General features: G+C 39.3%; 1 protein-coding gene across 1 annotated transcript in view; it reads left to right on the top strand.

Annotated features, from left to right (window-relative positions):
• Positions 1-12,712, top strand: part of ITGA8 (integrin subunit alpha 8) — a 195,973-nt gene extending 183,261 nt beyond the window's left edge. Inside the window, exons 29-30 of the mRNA XM_068986916.1 lie at positions 7,561-7,683; positions 9,931-12,712. Coding sequence (XP_068843017.1) covers positions 7,561-7,683; positions 9,931-10,017 — 210 coding nt within the window. The 3' untranslated portion in view covers positions 10,018-12,712. The remainder of the gene's footprint in view (positions 1-7,560; positions 7,684-9,930) is intronic.
• Positions 12,713-13,277: the final 565 nt, after the last annotated feature.

Raw genomic sequence — 13,277 nt, 5'->3', positions numbered from 1 at the left:
TACTTAACATCACTTTAAGAACATCTGAACTGCTTATGATTCATGCACCCTACTTCCTAAAATTACAGATAGTTATATAAGTGGAGTGTTAAAATTTTATACTATTTTTAAAAATAGCTACAGGTTCTTGGTACATTAAAAAATGAAAAACATTTTGTTGATTAGTTTGCATGTAATTGAATTTTTCTCCCTATGTTTTAAGTACTTAAGTTGCTCAATATGAACCTTTCTTAAAGCAGTTGAAATATGTAGCCAAAACCCAAGTTCTTAAAGTAAAGCTTTAGTCTTAAATACACCTCATTATTGGCCTTGGGACCACCTTCTTGATGAATAAATAAAGAGGGTCTTGGGTAATTTGGCTTATCACACTACTGTGTGAAATTATACAAAAGTTGTCAAGCTGTGCAATTCAATATGGTACCCACTCGCCACATTACCATGGATGGTGAGGACCTGAGATGTGGGTGGAGTGACTGAAGAACTGAAGTTGTTTTACTTCATTTTAACTTACTTAAATGTAAACTTAAAACTATAGCAGTATAAGGTATTTTTTTTTTCTTTAATGCAGTTTATTTTTGGGGTAAGACAACATTTCACTTTAATCATTGAAATCTCATGGTTGTCACTTTCTACAAGTGTAAAATAAACACTGGACTTTGGAGACTTAGTAAAAAGAAAAGAGGAATAATATTTTTATATCAGTTATACTTTGAATAATAATTTTGATGTTTAGTGTTAAATAAAATATATTGTTAAAATTTATGCCCCATGTTTCTTTTTACTCTTTTCAATTTGACTATGTCAAAACTTAAATGATGTACGTCATTTGCCTTATATTTCTGTTGGACAACACTGATCTATAGCAGAGTCATAGAAGGTTCCCCTTTGGAGCTGTTGGTAATACCTATAGAACTTCAGAGAATATGGATGTTTAATAAATCTTATTTGAAATGAATGAAAATTTCTTACTATAACTCAATGTTTAGTAATTAGAAACTGTATAAATTAAGACCTGTTTTTCTCATATTTATTATCCAATAGATAAGCTGCTTGTGGGTTTGTCAAAATGAGCTGCCAGACAAATATAAACATTAGAAATAACAGAGTTTGGGTATTTTTCAACATGTTATCTCTTGGCCAAGCTTCCCCTAAACCATCCTACGGTTTCTACAGGACTAAAACAAATTTAAATAAACATTGGCCTTATAAAAGTGATCAATTAAGTCTTTTCTCTTAAACCTGCTTGTAGGGTTCAAGTTTCTTGTCTATACAGAGTACTGAGTTTCAGGAAAAGCTTGGCTTTATCTGTTTCCACTTGCAGAGGAAATGCCCCGTTTCCATTTTACAGACCTGAACATGTCTCCTGACTTCCTAACCAATGTGTTCTCAGAAAGACCTCTCTTTTCAAGACCTGGATGACTCTTGCAATGATGTGATACATCCACCCTTTTCTAGCAACAGCCATCTAGCTCCTTAGGCCTGGAAATCTGAAGAAATGCTTCAGGGCACCATTGTTGTTTGTATTTTTACTGTCCCTAGTCTAGCGGCTTCTCAACTATGTAGTGAAAAACCTGGAAGCCACCAGGGGCAACAGAAGTTCTCTGCAGCTTCCCTGGTTTAGGGGCTTCCCTGGTGGTTCACATGGTAAAGAATCTGCCTGCAATGCAGGAGACCCGGGTTCAGTCCCTTGGTGGGGAAGATTCCCCTGGAGAAGAGAATGACAACCCACTCCAGTATTCTTGCCTGGAGAACTCCATGGACAGAGGAGCCCCAGTTAAGATCAAGAAGATCGGGCAGCCTCTGTGCCATGTAGACACCTTAAAGGCAGCAGGTTAGGAGAGTGGAATGCAGGTGAGGGAGCAAAGTCACTGAGCTTGTCTTCCTCTAAAACTGAAGTCCCTTCCTCTTAGTTACAGGCAGTGAATATATATGACATGCTTAATCCTTGCATTGAAAGTGCTCACAGAAAGGATGCGAAATGGCATTTTTCAAATAAAAATAATGTTGCCAGGAGCAAACTGACAACAGTTTTGGTGATGAGAATTTCAGATTTTGGAATGGATGAGGATAGCAGTTATCATCTATCTACTCTGAGACTGTTTAAAGACTTTTGTCAGAATCTTTGGAACTGAATGCAGACAAAAAGCCAGTAGGTTTTGTAATTATACCTGATAAAGCTGTTTTCTGCTTCTAGAGACCCTAATAAGCATATCCTATCCAGTTTCATGTTTTATTGGTACTTTTCCATCACTGCTGTGAAAAATCCTTCAGATATCATTATTAGATCTTTATGAGTGACTTCCACTGCTTGTTTCTACAGATGGACCAGTTTCACAGATGATACATCAAAACCTGCAGTACCACTCTCCACCCAGTTCCTATATCCAAAAATCAGTTGTCCCCTACAATCCATTTATTAAGAAGTGGGCTTTTTTTTAATTTTTTTTAATTTAAATTTTTATTTTTACTTTATTTTACTTTACAATACTGTATTGGTTTTGGCATACATGGACATGAATCCACCACGGGTGTACATGAGCTCCCAAACATGAACCCCCCTCCCACCTCCCACCCCACATCATCCCTCCGGATCATCCCCATGCACCAGCCCCAAGCATCCCGCATCCTGCATCGAACATAGACTGGTGATTCGTTTCTTACATGATAGTATACATGTTTCAATGCCATTCTCCCAAATCATCCCACCCTCTCCCTCTCCCTCTCCCTCAGAGTCCAAAAGTCTGCTCTACACATCTGTGTCTCTTTTGCTGTCTTGCATACAGGGTCATCATTACCATCTTTCTAAATTCCATATATATGTGTTAGTATACTGTATTGGTGTTTTTCTTTCTGGCTTACTTCACTCTGTATAATCAGCTCCAGTTTCATCCATCTCATTAGAACTGATTCAAATGTATTCTTTTTAATAGCTGAGTAATACTCCATTGTGTATATATACCACAGCTTTCTTATCCATTCATCTGCTGATGGACATCTAGGTTGTTTCCATGTCCTGGCTATTGTAAACAGTGCTGCAATGAACATTGGGGCACATGTGTCTCTTTCTATTCTGGTTTCCTCAGTGTGTACGCCCAGCAGTGGGATTGTGGTTGGTCATAAGGCAATTCTATTTGCAATTTTTTAAGGAATCTACACACTGTTCTCCATAGTGGCTGGACTAGTTTGCATTCCCACCAACAGTGTAAGAGGGTTCCCTTTTCTCCACACCCTCTCCAGCATTTATTGCTTGCAGACTTTTGGATCGCAGCCATTCTGACTGGTGTGAAGTGGTACCTCATTGTGGTCTTGATTTGCATTTCTCTAATAATGAGTGACATTGAGCATCTTTTCATGTGTTTGTTAGCCATCTGTATGTCTTCTTCGGAGAAATGTCTGTTTAGTTCTTTGGTCCATTTTTTGATTGGGTCATTTATTTTTCTGGAATTGAGCTGCATAAGTTGCTTGTATATTTTTGAGATTAGTTGTTTCTCAGTTGCTTCATTTGCTATTATTTTCTCCCATTCAGAAGGCTCTCTTTTCACTTTGCTTATAGTTTCCTTTGTTGTGCAGAAGCTTTTAATTTTAATTAGATCCCATTTGTTTATTTTTGCTTTTATTTCCAGTATTCTGGGAGGTGGATCATAGAGGATCCTGCTGTGATTTATGTCAGGGAGTGTTTTGCCTATGTTCTCCTCTAGGAGTTTTATAGTTTCTGGTCTTATGTTTAGATCTTTAATCCATTTTGAGCTTATTTTTGTGTATGGTGTTAGAAAGTGATCTAGCTTCATTCTTTCACAAGTGGTTGACTAGTTTTCCCAGCACCACTTATTAAAGAGATTGTCTTTACTCCATTGTATATTCTTGCCTCCTTTGTCAAAGATAAGGTGTCCATATGTGTGTGGATTTATCTCTGGGCTTTCTATTTTGTTTCATTGATCTATATTTCTGTCTTTGTGTCAGTACCATACTATCTTGATGACTGTGGCTTTGTAGTAGAGCCTGAAGTCAGGCAGGTTGATTCCTCCAGTTCCATTCTTCTTTGTCAAGATTGCTTTGGCTATTCAAGGTTTTTTGTATTTCCATACAAATCTTGAAATTATTTGTTCTAGTTCTGTGAAAAATACTGCTGGTAGCTTGATAGGGATTGGATTGAATCTGTAGATTGCTTTGGGTAGTATACTCATTTTCACTATATTGATTCTTCCGATCAATGAACATGGTATATTTCTCCATCTATTACTGTCCTCTTTGATTTCTTTCATCAGTGTTTTATAGTTTTCTATATATAGGTCTTTAGTTTCTTTAGGTAGATATATTCCCATTTTTTAAAAAGATTTAAAAGACACACAAATTGGAAATGAAGATATAAAACTGTCCCTGTTTGGGAAAAAAAAAAAAAAAACTGTAATATCCAAGTGGCAAAGAAACCCAGGAAAAACTCAGTAGCTGTTCTTCCATTTCTTTTTATTAAACCAACAATTTGAACAGTCTATGGTCTATGGCCCTTATTTCAACTCCTTTAGTTTAGCTTTTTTTAGCTTACAAAACTAGAACTGTTTCCTATGTTATAATAAAACATAGGGAGGTACCTTCAGATATTAATTAGGTCAACTAGAAAGGGAACATGGAAAAGTATTGTTGTCTGTCTTCCTAAATTACATATTAGTCAATTTTGGTTGTCTCTAACACATGCACAAAATACAGACCCAAACTACGTTGTTTCTTCAGTGAACTTAGAGCTTCAGGGGAAGAAACAGTTACAAGAAACCTCAGAATTGCCCGTGGCTTCAGATTTTCTCTTTTCTAGGTCATTGTATCTGGCTTATGAGTGCGTGACCACTACTACCCTTGACAGTTCCAAAATTCTGAAATTCTCATTATTAAAACTGTACTGGTCTGCTTCCAGTAATATTAGGGTCATTTTATTTTTATTTATTTGGCTGTGCCAAGCCTTTGTTGAATCATGAGAGCTCTTAGTTGCAGCATATGGGAGCTAGTTCCCTGACCAGAAATCAAACCCAGGCCCCTTACACTGGGAGCACAAAGTCCTAGCCACTGGACCACCAGGGAAGTCCCTTGGGTCATTTAAAATGATCACTTCATGCTCTTTCTGTGAGGACCATAAGATGCAGGATTGAGCACTGATTTCACACGTTATCCAGTGTAATTCACCAAGGGAGAGAGATGTGAAGAGAAATGATCCGGAAGTGATTTCGTCCTCCACTGACTCATGTGGCCATATTGTGCAGAGGATCACTTCAGAGGGAATTACTTGGGTAGCAGAATCCAACTGGCATAATAATGCTTTGAGTCTTTCCAGTCCATTTCATCAGAGCATGTACCGTGTGTTCTGTTTTTAAACTGTGGCAAGTACAGAGAGTGTGACCCCATCGTGGTCATGGAATGTTGCACTTCTCTTCTATATGCTGGACGAATAAGGGCAGTGCCAGCAAGGGAAGCAAGAAGGAAGGTAAAAGGGCAAGTAGGTTACACCGGCCTTTCTCTCACTGAAAGCATTGGTCAGGTCCCTGGCATTCCTGACCACATGGAATCACTAACAGCTTCACTATCATCAACGTCATTGTGTAACCTGGATGTAAGTGATATTTGGGGCGGAGGATCAAGTGAATTAAGTCATCAGGATGTCTGCTGCACAGGGGACATGGACCAAAATGAAGGAGTTATAAAAACCTTGGCCGGTTAGGAACAGCACATGCAGGATGCTCAGATCTAGTTAAGAAGGCAGAAGGAAAGATGTGAGCAGAGGCAGGACCCAGCACTAGGGCACAGGCTATGAAAACACCAAGGTTTCCAGCCATGGGAACACCAGAGCCACCAACCCACCCTGAGTTCACCCTCAACTCCTGGTGGGTTAGAGAAGCATGGCCCAGAGTTTCTGTATGGGAGTCAGGAGGGGCTCAGGATTCTTTCAACCAGCACAGTTAAAACAAGGAACATGTGGACCAGCTTAACCGAGGTGATGCTTGCGTGTGTGCATGCTCAGTCTCTTCAGTCATGTCTGACTCTTTGCAGCCCTATGGACTATAGCCCGTCAGGCTCCTCTGTCCATGGGATTTCCCAGGCAAGAATATAGAAGTGAGTTGCCATGCCCTCCTCCAGAGATCTTCCCAACACAGGGAATGAACCAGCATCTCCTGCATCTAATGCATTAAAGGCAGATTCTTTACCCACTGAGCCACTGGGAAACCCCCAGAAGTAAGGGTGATGCTTACTTCTCTCTAAAACCAAATAATCCTGCTTTGGTGAATAACATTCTAAATTCAAGAATATTTTTCTTTCTCTTTTCTTTGACAGAGGGGGTGAGCGGCAGGGCTGGGTCTCTGCTTGTTTTATTTTTTTTTGTTTGGATGTCTCCAGAGGCTATGCCTGCAAGTGATAGGAGAGCTTCTCCTGCCTACATGGGAGGCAGGGGTGGTTCACACATACAGAGCATGCAGTCCTGCTGGAAAGGTCTCTTTTCTCCTCCAAGTTTCCTTGCAACAGTGGGGCATTCAGTGAGGTCCAACAGCAACTGAAAATGGGATTTAAGACCGAAAGCAGCCTCAGCACACTGAGACAATTAATGCTCGCGTCAATGACTACAGTTACTTTCATGAAATGGGAGATGGTTAGTCTTACATGACTGTATTAGTAGAGCAACAATGGTCTCTTCCTTGATAGGACACAGAGACAGAGCCTAGGGCTAAAGAGGTGGTGACACTGATTAGATCTGTGGATCACTTAGCCCCCTGAGACTCAATTTTCTCATCTGTAAAATCGGGACTTAGGTGATGTCTACCCACTTGCATGTCCAGTAGGTTGTTTGCAAGTTCACTTCTCAGTGAGGTGAGCTCAGTTCTGTGGAGAAATGTGTGGACGGACTTGGCTTTTTGTTGGGTTTACTTTGCCATAAAAAGGTCCATCCCAATTCAAGGTCATTCCTTTCCACCCTGTTGCTTTGTGCTCCACCTCAATTCTATTCTAGGCTTTCTGGGTTGGTGTAAACCAAACACCCACCAAGTGTCTGTAGTTGGACTTACATCCAACTTGAGAAGCCTGAGAATGTGTTAATGGTTAAGATTCCAAGTTCAAGTGCTGTAAACTCTCAAATCTTCCCCCAGGGTGACCAGCTAATGTATGGATCCTTTCAGAAGTACCCACTGCCCCCAATGTTATATTGGTAGTTACTGCTTTATTTTTTATTATACTATATTATATATATATATATACTAGTATTTACTATACTAGCTGAAACTCCAATACTTTGGCTACCTGATGTGAAGAGCTGACTCATTTGAAAAGACCCTGATGCTGGGAAAGATTGAGGGCAGGAGGAGAAGGGGACAACAGAGGATGAGATGGTTGGATGGCATCACTGACTCAATGGACATGGGTTTGGGTGGACTCTGAGAGTTGGTGATGGACAGGGAGGCCTGGCATGCTGCGGTTCATGGACTCGCAAAGAATCAAACATGACTGAGCGACTGAACTGAACTGAACTGCTTTATTTCACTGAATAGTTTTTAAATTTGAACTCATTTCTTTTATTTTCCATTCCAGATTAAAACATCGGTTATTTGGGCCACCCCAAATGTTTCCTTCTCAATTCCATTATGGGTAATAATACTAGCAATACTTCTTGGATTATTGGTTCTGGCCATTTTAACCTTGGCTTTATGGAAGGTAAGTGTATTTGCTTTCTTTTCCTTTTTGAGTAGAGAGGCCACTGGGAGGATTTAAAAGGATATACCTTGGATTTCAAAGAGCCAAAGCTAGAGGCATGATCTGGGAATTTCCAACACAGGGACCTGAAGGGAAAGCTGGATCTTGTTTGCTTTGGCAAACTTAATATGCTTGTGTAACTGACATTTAAGAATATTGAGGGTGTTTAATGCTGCTTTTATCTTGCAATTTCTTATAAATAAATATAGAGTTAGAATTTATTAACAAAGACCTATGATCTTCTTTCCAATATGCTTAGAGTGATCATGTTATGATGAAGACTTCTCTTTCTTGTTTAATTAATCAGGATCTTAAGCTTTTTGTTGACACAATTCTATCAGCAATACTTGAGAGTTTTGTAAGCACTACACAGATGCAATTAATATAGTAATTAGTTGATATGTGGGCTTTCAATGACACCACATAGATTATGCATGTTCTAATATTCTTGGACTTGATTTTTTTTTATCTTTCCAACTAGTCCATCTCCATTAAGAAGCCTTAACTTCCTCTTTCATGTGTTTAGCTGAAGTTTTTGCTGAAAGTCTGCAATGGGAATTAATTTCTGGTCCCCAAACCAACAGGACTGCCAAGTTTCACAGAGCTTTACATTCCAAAATAGAAACAATGTCACAGTGACATGATCATAAGAGCAATTAATCCAGTCACATCTTCAGTTCAGTTCAGTTCAGTCACTCAGTCCTGTCTGACTCTTTGCGACCCCATGGACTGCAGCACACCAGGCCTCCCTGTCCATCACTCCTGAAGTGTACATCTTAGTTTGGTACTATTGTTGTCATTCTCCAAAATCATAATGTATTTTTATTTTTAAACAAAATGAGACATGCTTAACAAACTGAGAAAACCTGAGTTAAGTAATGGCTTTTCTGATCTTCATCAGCAGTTTTGTGCCATCCTGAGCCCACACAGATCTAACGCATAGTCTATCTTTAGAAATAGACTTCTGTGTTAGTCTGTTATTCATAGTAACTTTATATCCATAAATGATGCAATGGTATGCAGCAATTGATAGAGTAATGCACTAGTCCTACAAGAGAAAGATGACTCAATGGCTATAAGTGAAAGCTAATGAATTGGGCTTCAAACCTAAGAAACAATAAGAATTAAGATTTTAGGTTTCTAGGGAAAGTTGTACTCTCCAAAACCAAATCCTCATTCGAAACTCAGGAGAGTGAAGATTCAAGAATCACCTCTTCCCCGAGTTGCTGATTGATCTCTGGAAAGTTGAGACAGCTCATGAAGCTGTTGAGATGGAAATAAAAGACCCATCTAATTGTCCTCCGTGTACTAGATATTCCACCAAGTGCAGAGAGAGAGACAAGCATCTCTCCACCTCCTCCTTTAGTCCATCTTTACGTAGCCCATAGTATGCTTCAGGAATCTGGTTCCCCTGGTCAGGAATTCACATTGCTGCCGGCTCCAGAAACATGCAGAAAAAAGCAGAGAAAAAATCCTTGGGCCAGGTTGCTGTAAGCCCAGAAAAATATACAAGGTCTATAAGTGGTTTATACACAATGAACATTCTTGGGACTTCCCTGGTGGTCTAGTGGTTAAGATTTCCCCTTTCAATGCAGGGGGTACAGCCTGGAACACTGATCGGGGAGCTAAGATCTCACATACCTTGAAGACAGAAAACCAAAATATAAGACAGAAACAATATTGTAATAAATTCAGAAAAGACTTTAAAAAATGGTCTACATCAAAAAACAAAAACAAAAAATCTTTCAAAGAGAAAGAACATTCTCCCACCACCACAGGCAGGGAAGGAAGAACGTGGACACTCTGCATAGGCAATGAATTCCTCTCTGCAGGTAAACAACACACTGCTCTCACCTCCTAATTTGGAGAATTGAGCAGATTATAGTCTCAGAGCACCAGATTCCTTAGACAACATATAAAAGGGGGGAAGTTTTGTTTTTTTTTAAGATATTTTATGTGGACCATTTAAAAAATCTTTATTGAATTTGTTACAATGTTGCCTGTTTTATGTTTTGGTTTTTTTGGCCGTGAGGCATGTGGGATCTCAGCTCCCCGACCAGGGATCAAACCTGCACCCCCTGCATTGGAAGGTGAAGTCTTACCACTGGACCACTAGGGAAGTCCTGACAAAGAGAACACTCTTAGAATGAGGGGTTTCATGAATTCTCAGGATGACCTGACTGGCTGGCCCATTTCTGTCTTCCCTAGTGCGGATTCTTTGACCGAGCAAGACCACCCCAGGATGATATGAATGACCGGGAACAGCTGACCAATGAGAAAACCCCTGAGGCATGAATAGGAAAGCCAAAGACAAAAGCAACTTCAATACTACTCCAGTTCAAAGCAAAGAAGGATCATGAGGGTTCAACCCAGGTTGTCCTGCACCTGCCAGTGTCCTCAGACATGGGAGGGCCATGTCATCACCTCATCTATACTGTACTCTGGAGAAGTTTCCATGGGTCCTGGTGATCCTGTGGGGAAAGGAAGCCTCCTCAACACTGCAGAAACGCTGGGCAGCCGTGGAAGATATCTTTGGCTTGAGTCCTTCTGTATTTGGCCAACACTTTGAAATGGGTATGGGAATGTGAGATTGCTTTCCAGGTAAATCCGTCTGAAGTCTCGAAAATGCAGTGTCTGAGTTAGGATGGACTTTAGAAGGTGAACTCGGACCAAACCTTCCAACACTACTGTATACAATGGAATATTTGACACCTCCCTCTGGAAAAGACACATTTCTAGTGACGTTGCAGCTCAGGGAGACCAGCCTATGCTGCTGGGACTGTGAAAGGGCCTTGGAAATGGCAGAGATCATCTTTGTGAGCGAGAATAACGATTTATTTATTTATTTTCCATGACTCTAGGCTGACACTCTAGAGGATCTGGAAATTAAAGATTTGGTTCGCTGGTTTTTGAAATCACTCACCAAATTTCCCTCTGAGATGTCTGTTTTGTGCAGAATACATAACTTAATAGGACTTAGGATTTAGATAGGGTTAAGGAAAAGTGAATTGGTATTAGAAGACTGTTTCACTTTCATGACTTCTACCTGAAATTACTTTTATTCATGCTTTCAGGGACTCACATCTGCTTAATTTAGCCTTGCAAAAAGTTGCATTGATATCTACTTTTACCAAAAAAAAAAATCATCTTTCCATTAACTTAATTAGCAATATACAAATTTCAAGGGACTTTCAACCCTGAGTGGTACTTAAAAATAATGGTAAAATTTCTAGAGTCCATTCACAAAAAAGCAATTTAATAATTTGGGCAGGCATATTATTTTTAATATCTATGAGGGAATAGCAATATTTTAATTTGGGATTAAATACCTTTTTTACTATACGTCAAACTTACATTCACAGAAAAGACACGTTAAACATAAATAAGAAGAAGCATAAAGTTAGGCATATGTGTGATGAACCTAGAAAACAGATTCCTATGGATTTTATTTAGAACTGCCTGTTCCAACTTTACTTTTCATTTTTCCTGCTAATCGTTATAGTTCGTGACTTTGGAAAATAATTTTTACTTAAGCTATTTTCCCATCATCTTGAATTTAACCATCACAGAAACTTGATGTTTAAAACTCTTGTAAATAATCCATAATCATATGTAACAGTATCGTTTTAAGTAAAATAGACCAGCCAAATTTATATAGTCTGCACAACTCTGTATCCTTTTAATAATAATGAAAAATTATTATGAAGAAGTGCTGAACAAATTTTATATTTATGTGCAATATTTTATAGACCTATGTATCAAAAAGCATGTTTACACTGGCATTAGTTATTTTTTAAATTAATATCCTGAATATTAAGTATGATAAAACCAGTAGACCCCAATCCTTCAGTTTTCTAAGCAGCTGAAAAATTTATGTCCCAATTTCAACAATCACACTTGATTCGAAAGATGAGCCAAACTCACAGACACTACATTTTTGGTCATGCCTTAACCTGGAGACCAGCCATCTGGCTCCAGCTGCAGAATTTCTTTGGAAACCAAATCAAAGGCACATGGGTGAATACACTGAACGGTTCATACTCTGCCTGCTCATGAATTAAATCCTGTCATGGTAGCAGTTTCAAGGCTGTCAGGAACTGAAGTCTGGCTCCCAGCATGTGTGGCTGACTTGGGGGTGAGAACTGCACATGTTTCAAAGAGTTTGAGGGTCTCATGTCAGCCTTGGGGGGTCTTAGGTGGTTGTTGTCTGGGTGGAAGTTGTTCTATAGGCAGTGGCTATCTCTGACATGAGTGGAAGGAGGGCTCTCTGCCTCCAAAGTGACACCCCAACTCCTGTCATCATGCCTGACTTTTGGCCAAGAGAGAATAGCTCCTCAAGATTTGGGGTCACAAAAGAGCCCTGAGAAAACACACCTGTTGTCTTTCAAGCTAACCTTCAAAAAGGAACTCGGAACTCAGGGCTGGGACAGTCAAAGTCAGGTCATACAGACACCTGGAGGAAGCGCGAGATGCCAGAAGCAAGGCTGGGATCCAGAACAGAGCAAGGTGTGAGCACTTCAAAGGCAAACTACAGCATCCTCACAGTCTCAGCCCAAAGTGATCCCCATCTAGAAGGACAGGCACTGCTATCTATAGGCAGTTTGAAGAGGGCCATCAATGCACACTGAGGTCAGGTGAACCCTCAACACCTCAGTCCTTGAGTGTCCCTCCATGTGGAAAATATTCTAAAAATGCACTGAGCAAATCTGCTTCTCATCATATAAAGCCAATCACTTTCATCATTTATAATATGCTGTTGCTTCTCTTAGAATCTATCTATATACTTCAGATATATCTTTTGAAATACTTGCAGCTGATTTTCAAGACATGGGAAAAAATGGACAAATCAAGTTTTATAAACTTGGAGATTTTTATACAGTAAATAAACAACATGGACCAATTGCCCACTGAAACCCCACTACTTTGAACTCAACCCTTTTCTTGTTTTATTTAAATATATGTGTAGAATCTGTGAAGATTTTCATGTACCTATTTACCTTGTCACTAATAAAATTAAAAACTAAAGACCTGATGACATATTTGTGGGCTTTTTTGCAAGCAATGTAAAATTTTTCCATGATGGCAGGTGTCAAAGCTTTGCATCTTCACACTTTGATTCTTTACCACCAAAACATTTAACATTGAAAGAAATTTGAAAGAGCAAGGACACGACACTTCTTTGGAATAATGAACATGTTCTAAATTTAGATTGTGGTGATGTTTGCGTGAATACACTAAGAAGGACTGGACTGTATGCATTAAACGGATGAGTTTTATGGGAATTAAATCTCAATACATATGTTTTAAAATGTGAGTCATTTCTGATACCTACACTTTCATATAATTGGTATTTTTTCCTTTGCATTTCCTTTCCTTTTTAAAATATTTATTCACTTGTTTGGCTATGTTGCATCTTAGCTGCAGCATGCAGGATCTTTGTCACAGCAGTCAGGACTCTCTAGGTGTGGCATGTAATCTGGAACATGTAGGCTCAATAGTTGCAACACACGGACTTAGTTGTTCTGTGGCATGTGGGATCTTAGTTCCCCAACCAG

This window comes from Capricornis sumatraensis, chromosome 15 (assembly GCF_032405125.1).
Source record: "Capricornis sumatraensis isolate serow.1 chromosome 15, serow.2, whole genome shotgun sequence".
NCBI lineage: Eukaryota > Metazoa > Chordata > Mammalia > Artiodactyla > Bovidae > Capricornis > Capricornis sumatraensis.
The sequence above is the reverse complement of the archived record's forward strand: the minus strand, read 5'-3'. Positions and strand labels throughout refer to the sequence as shown.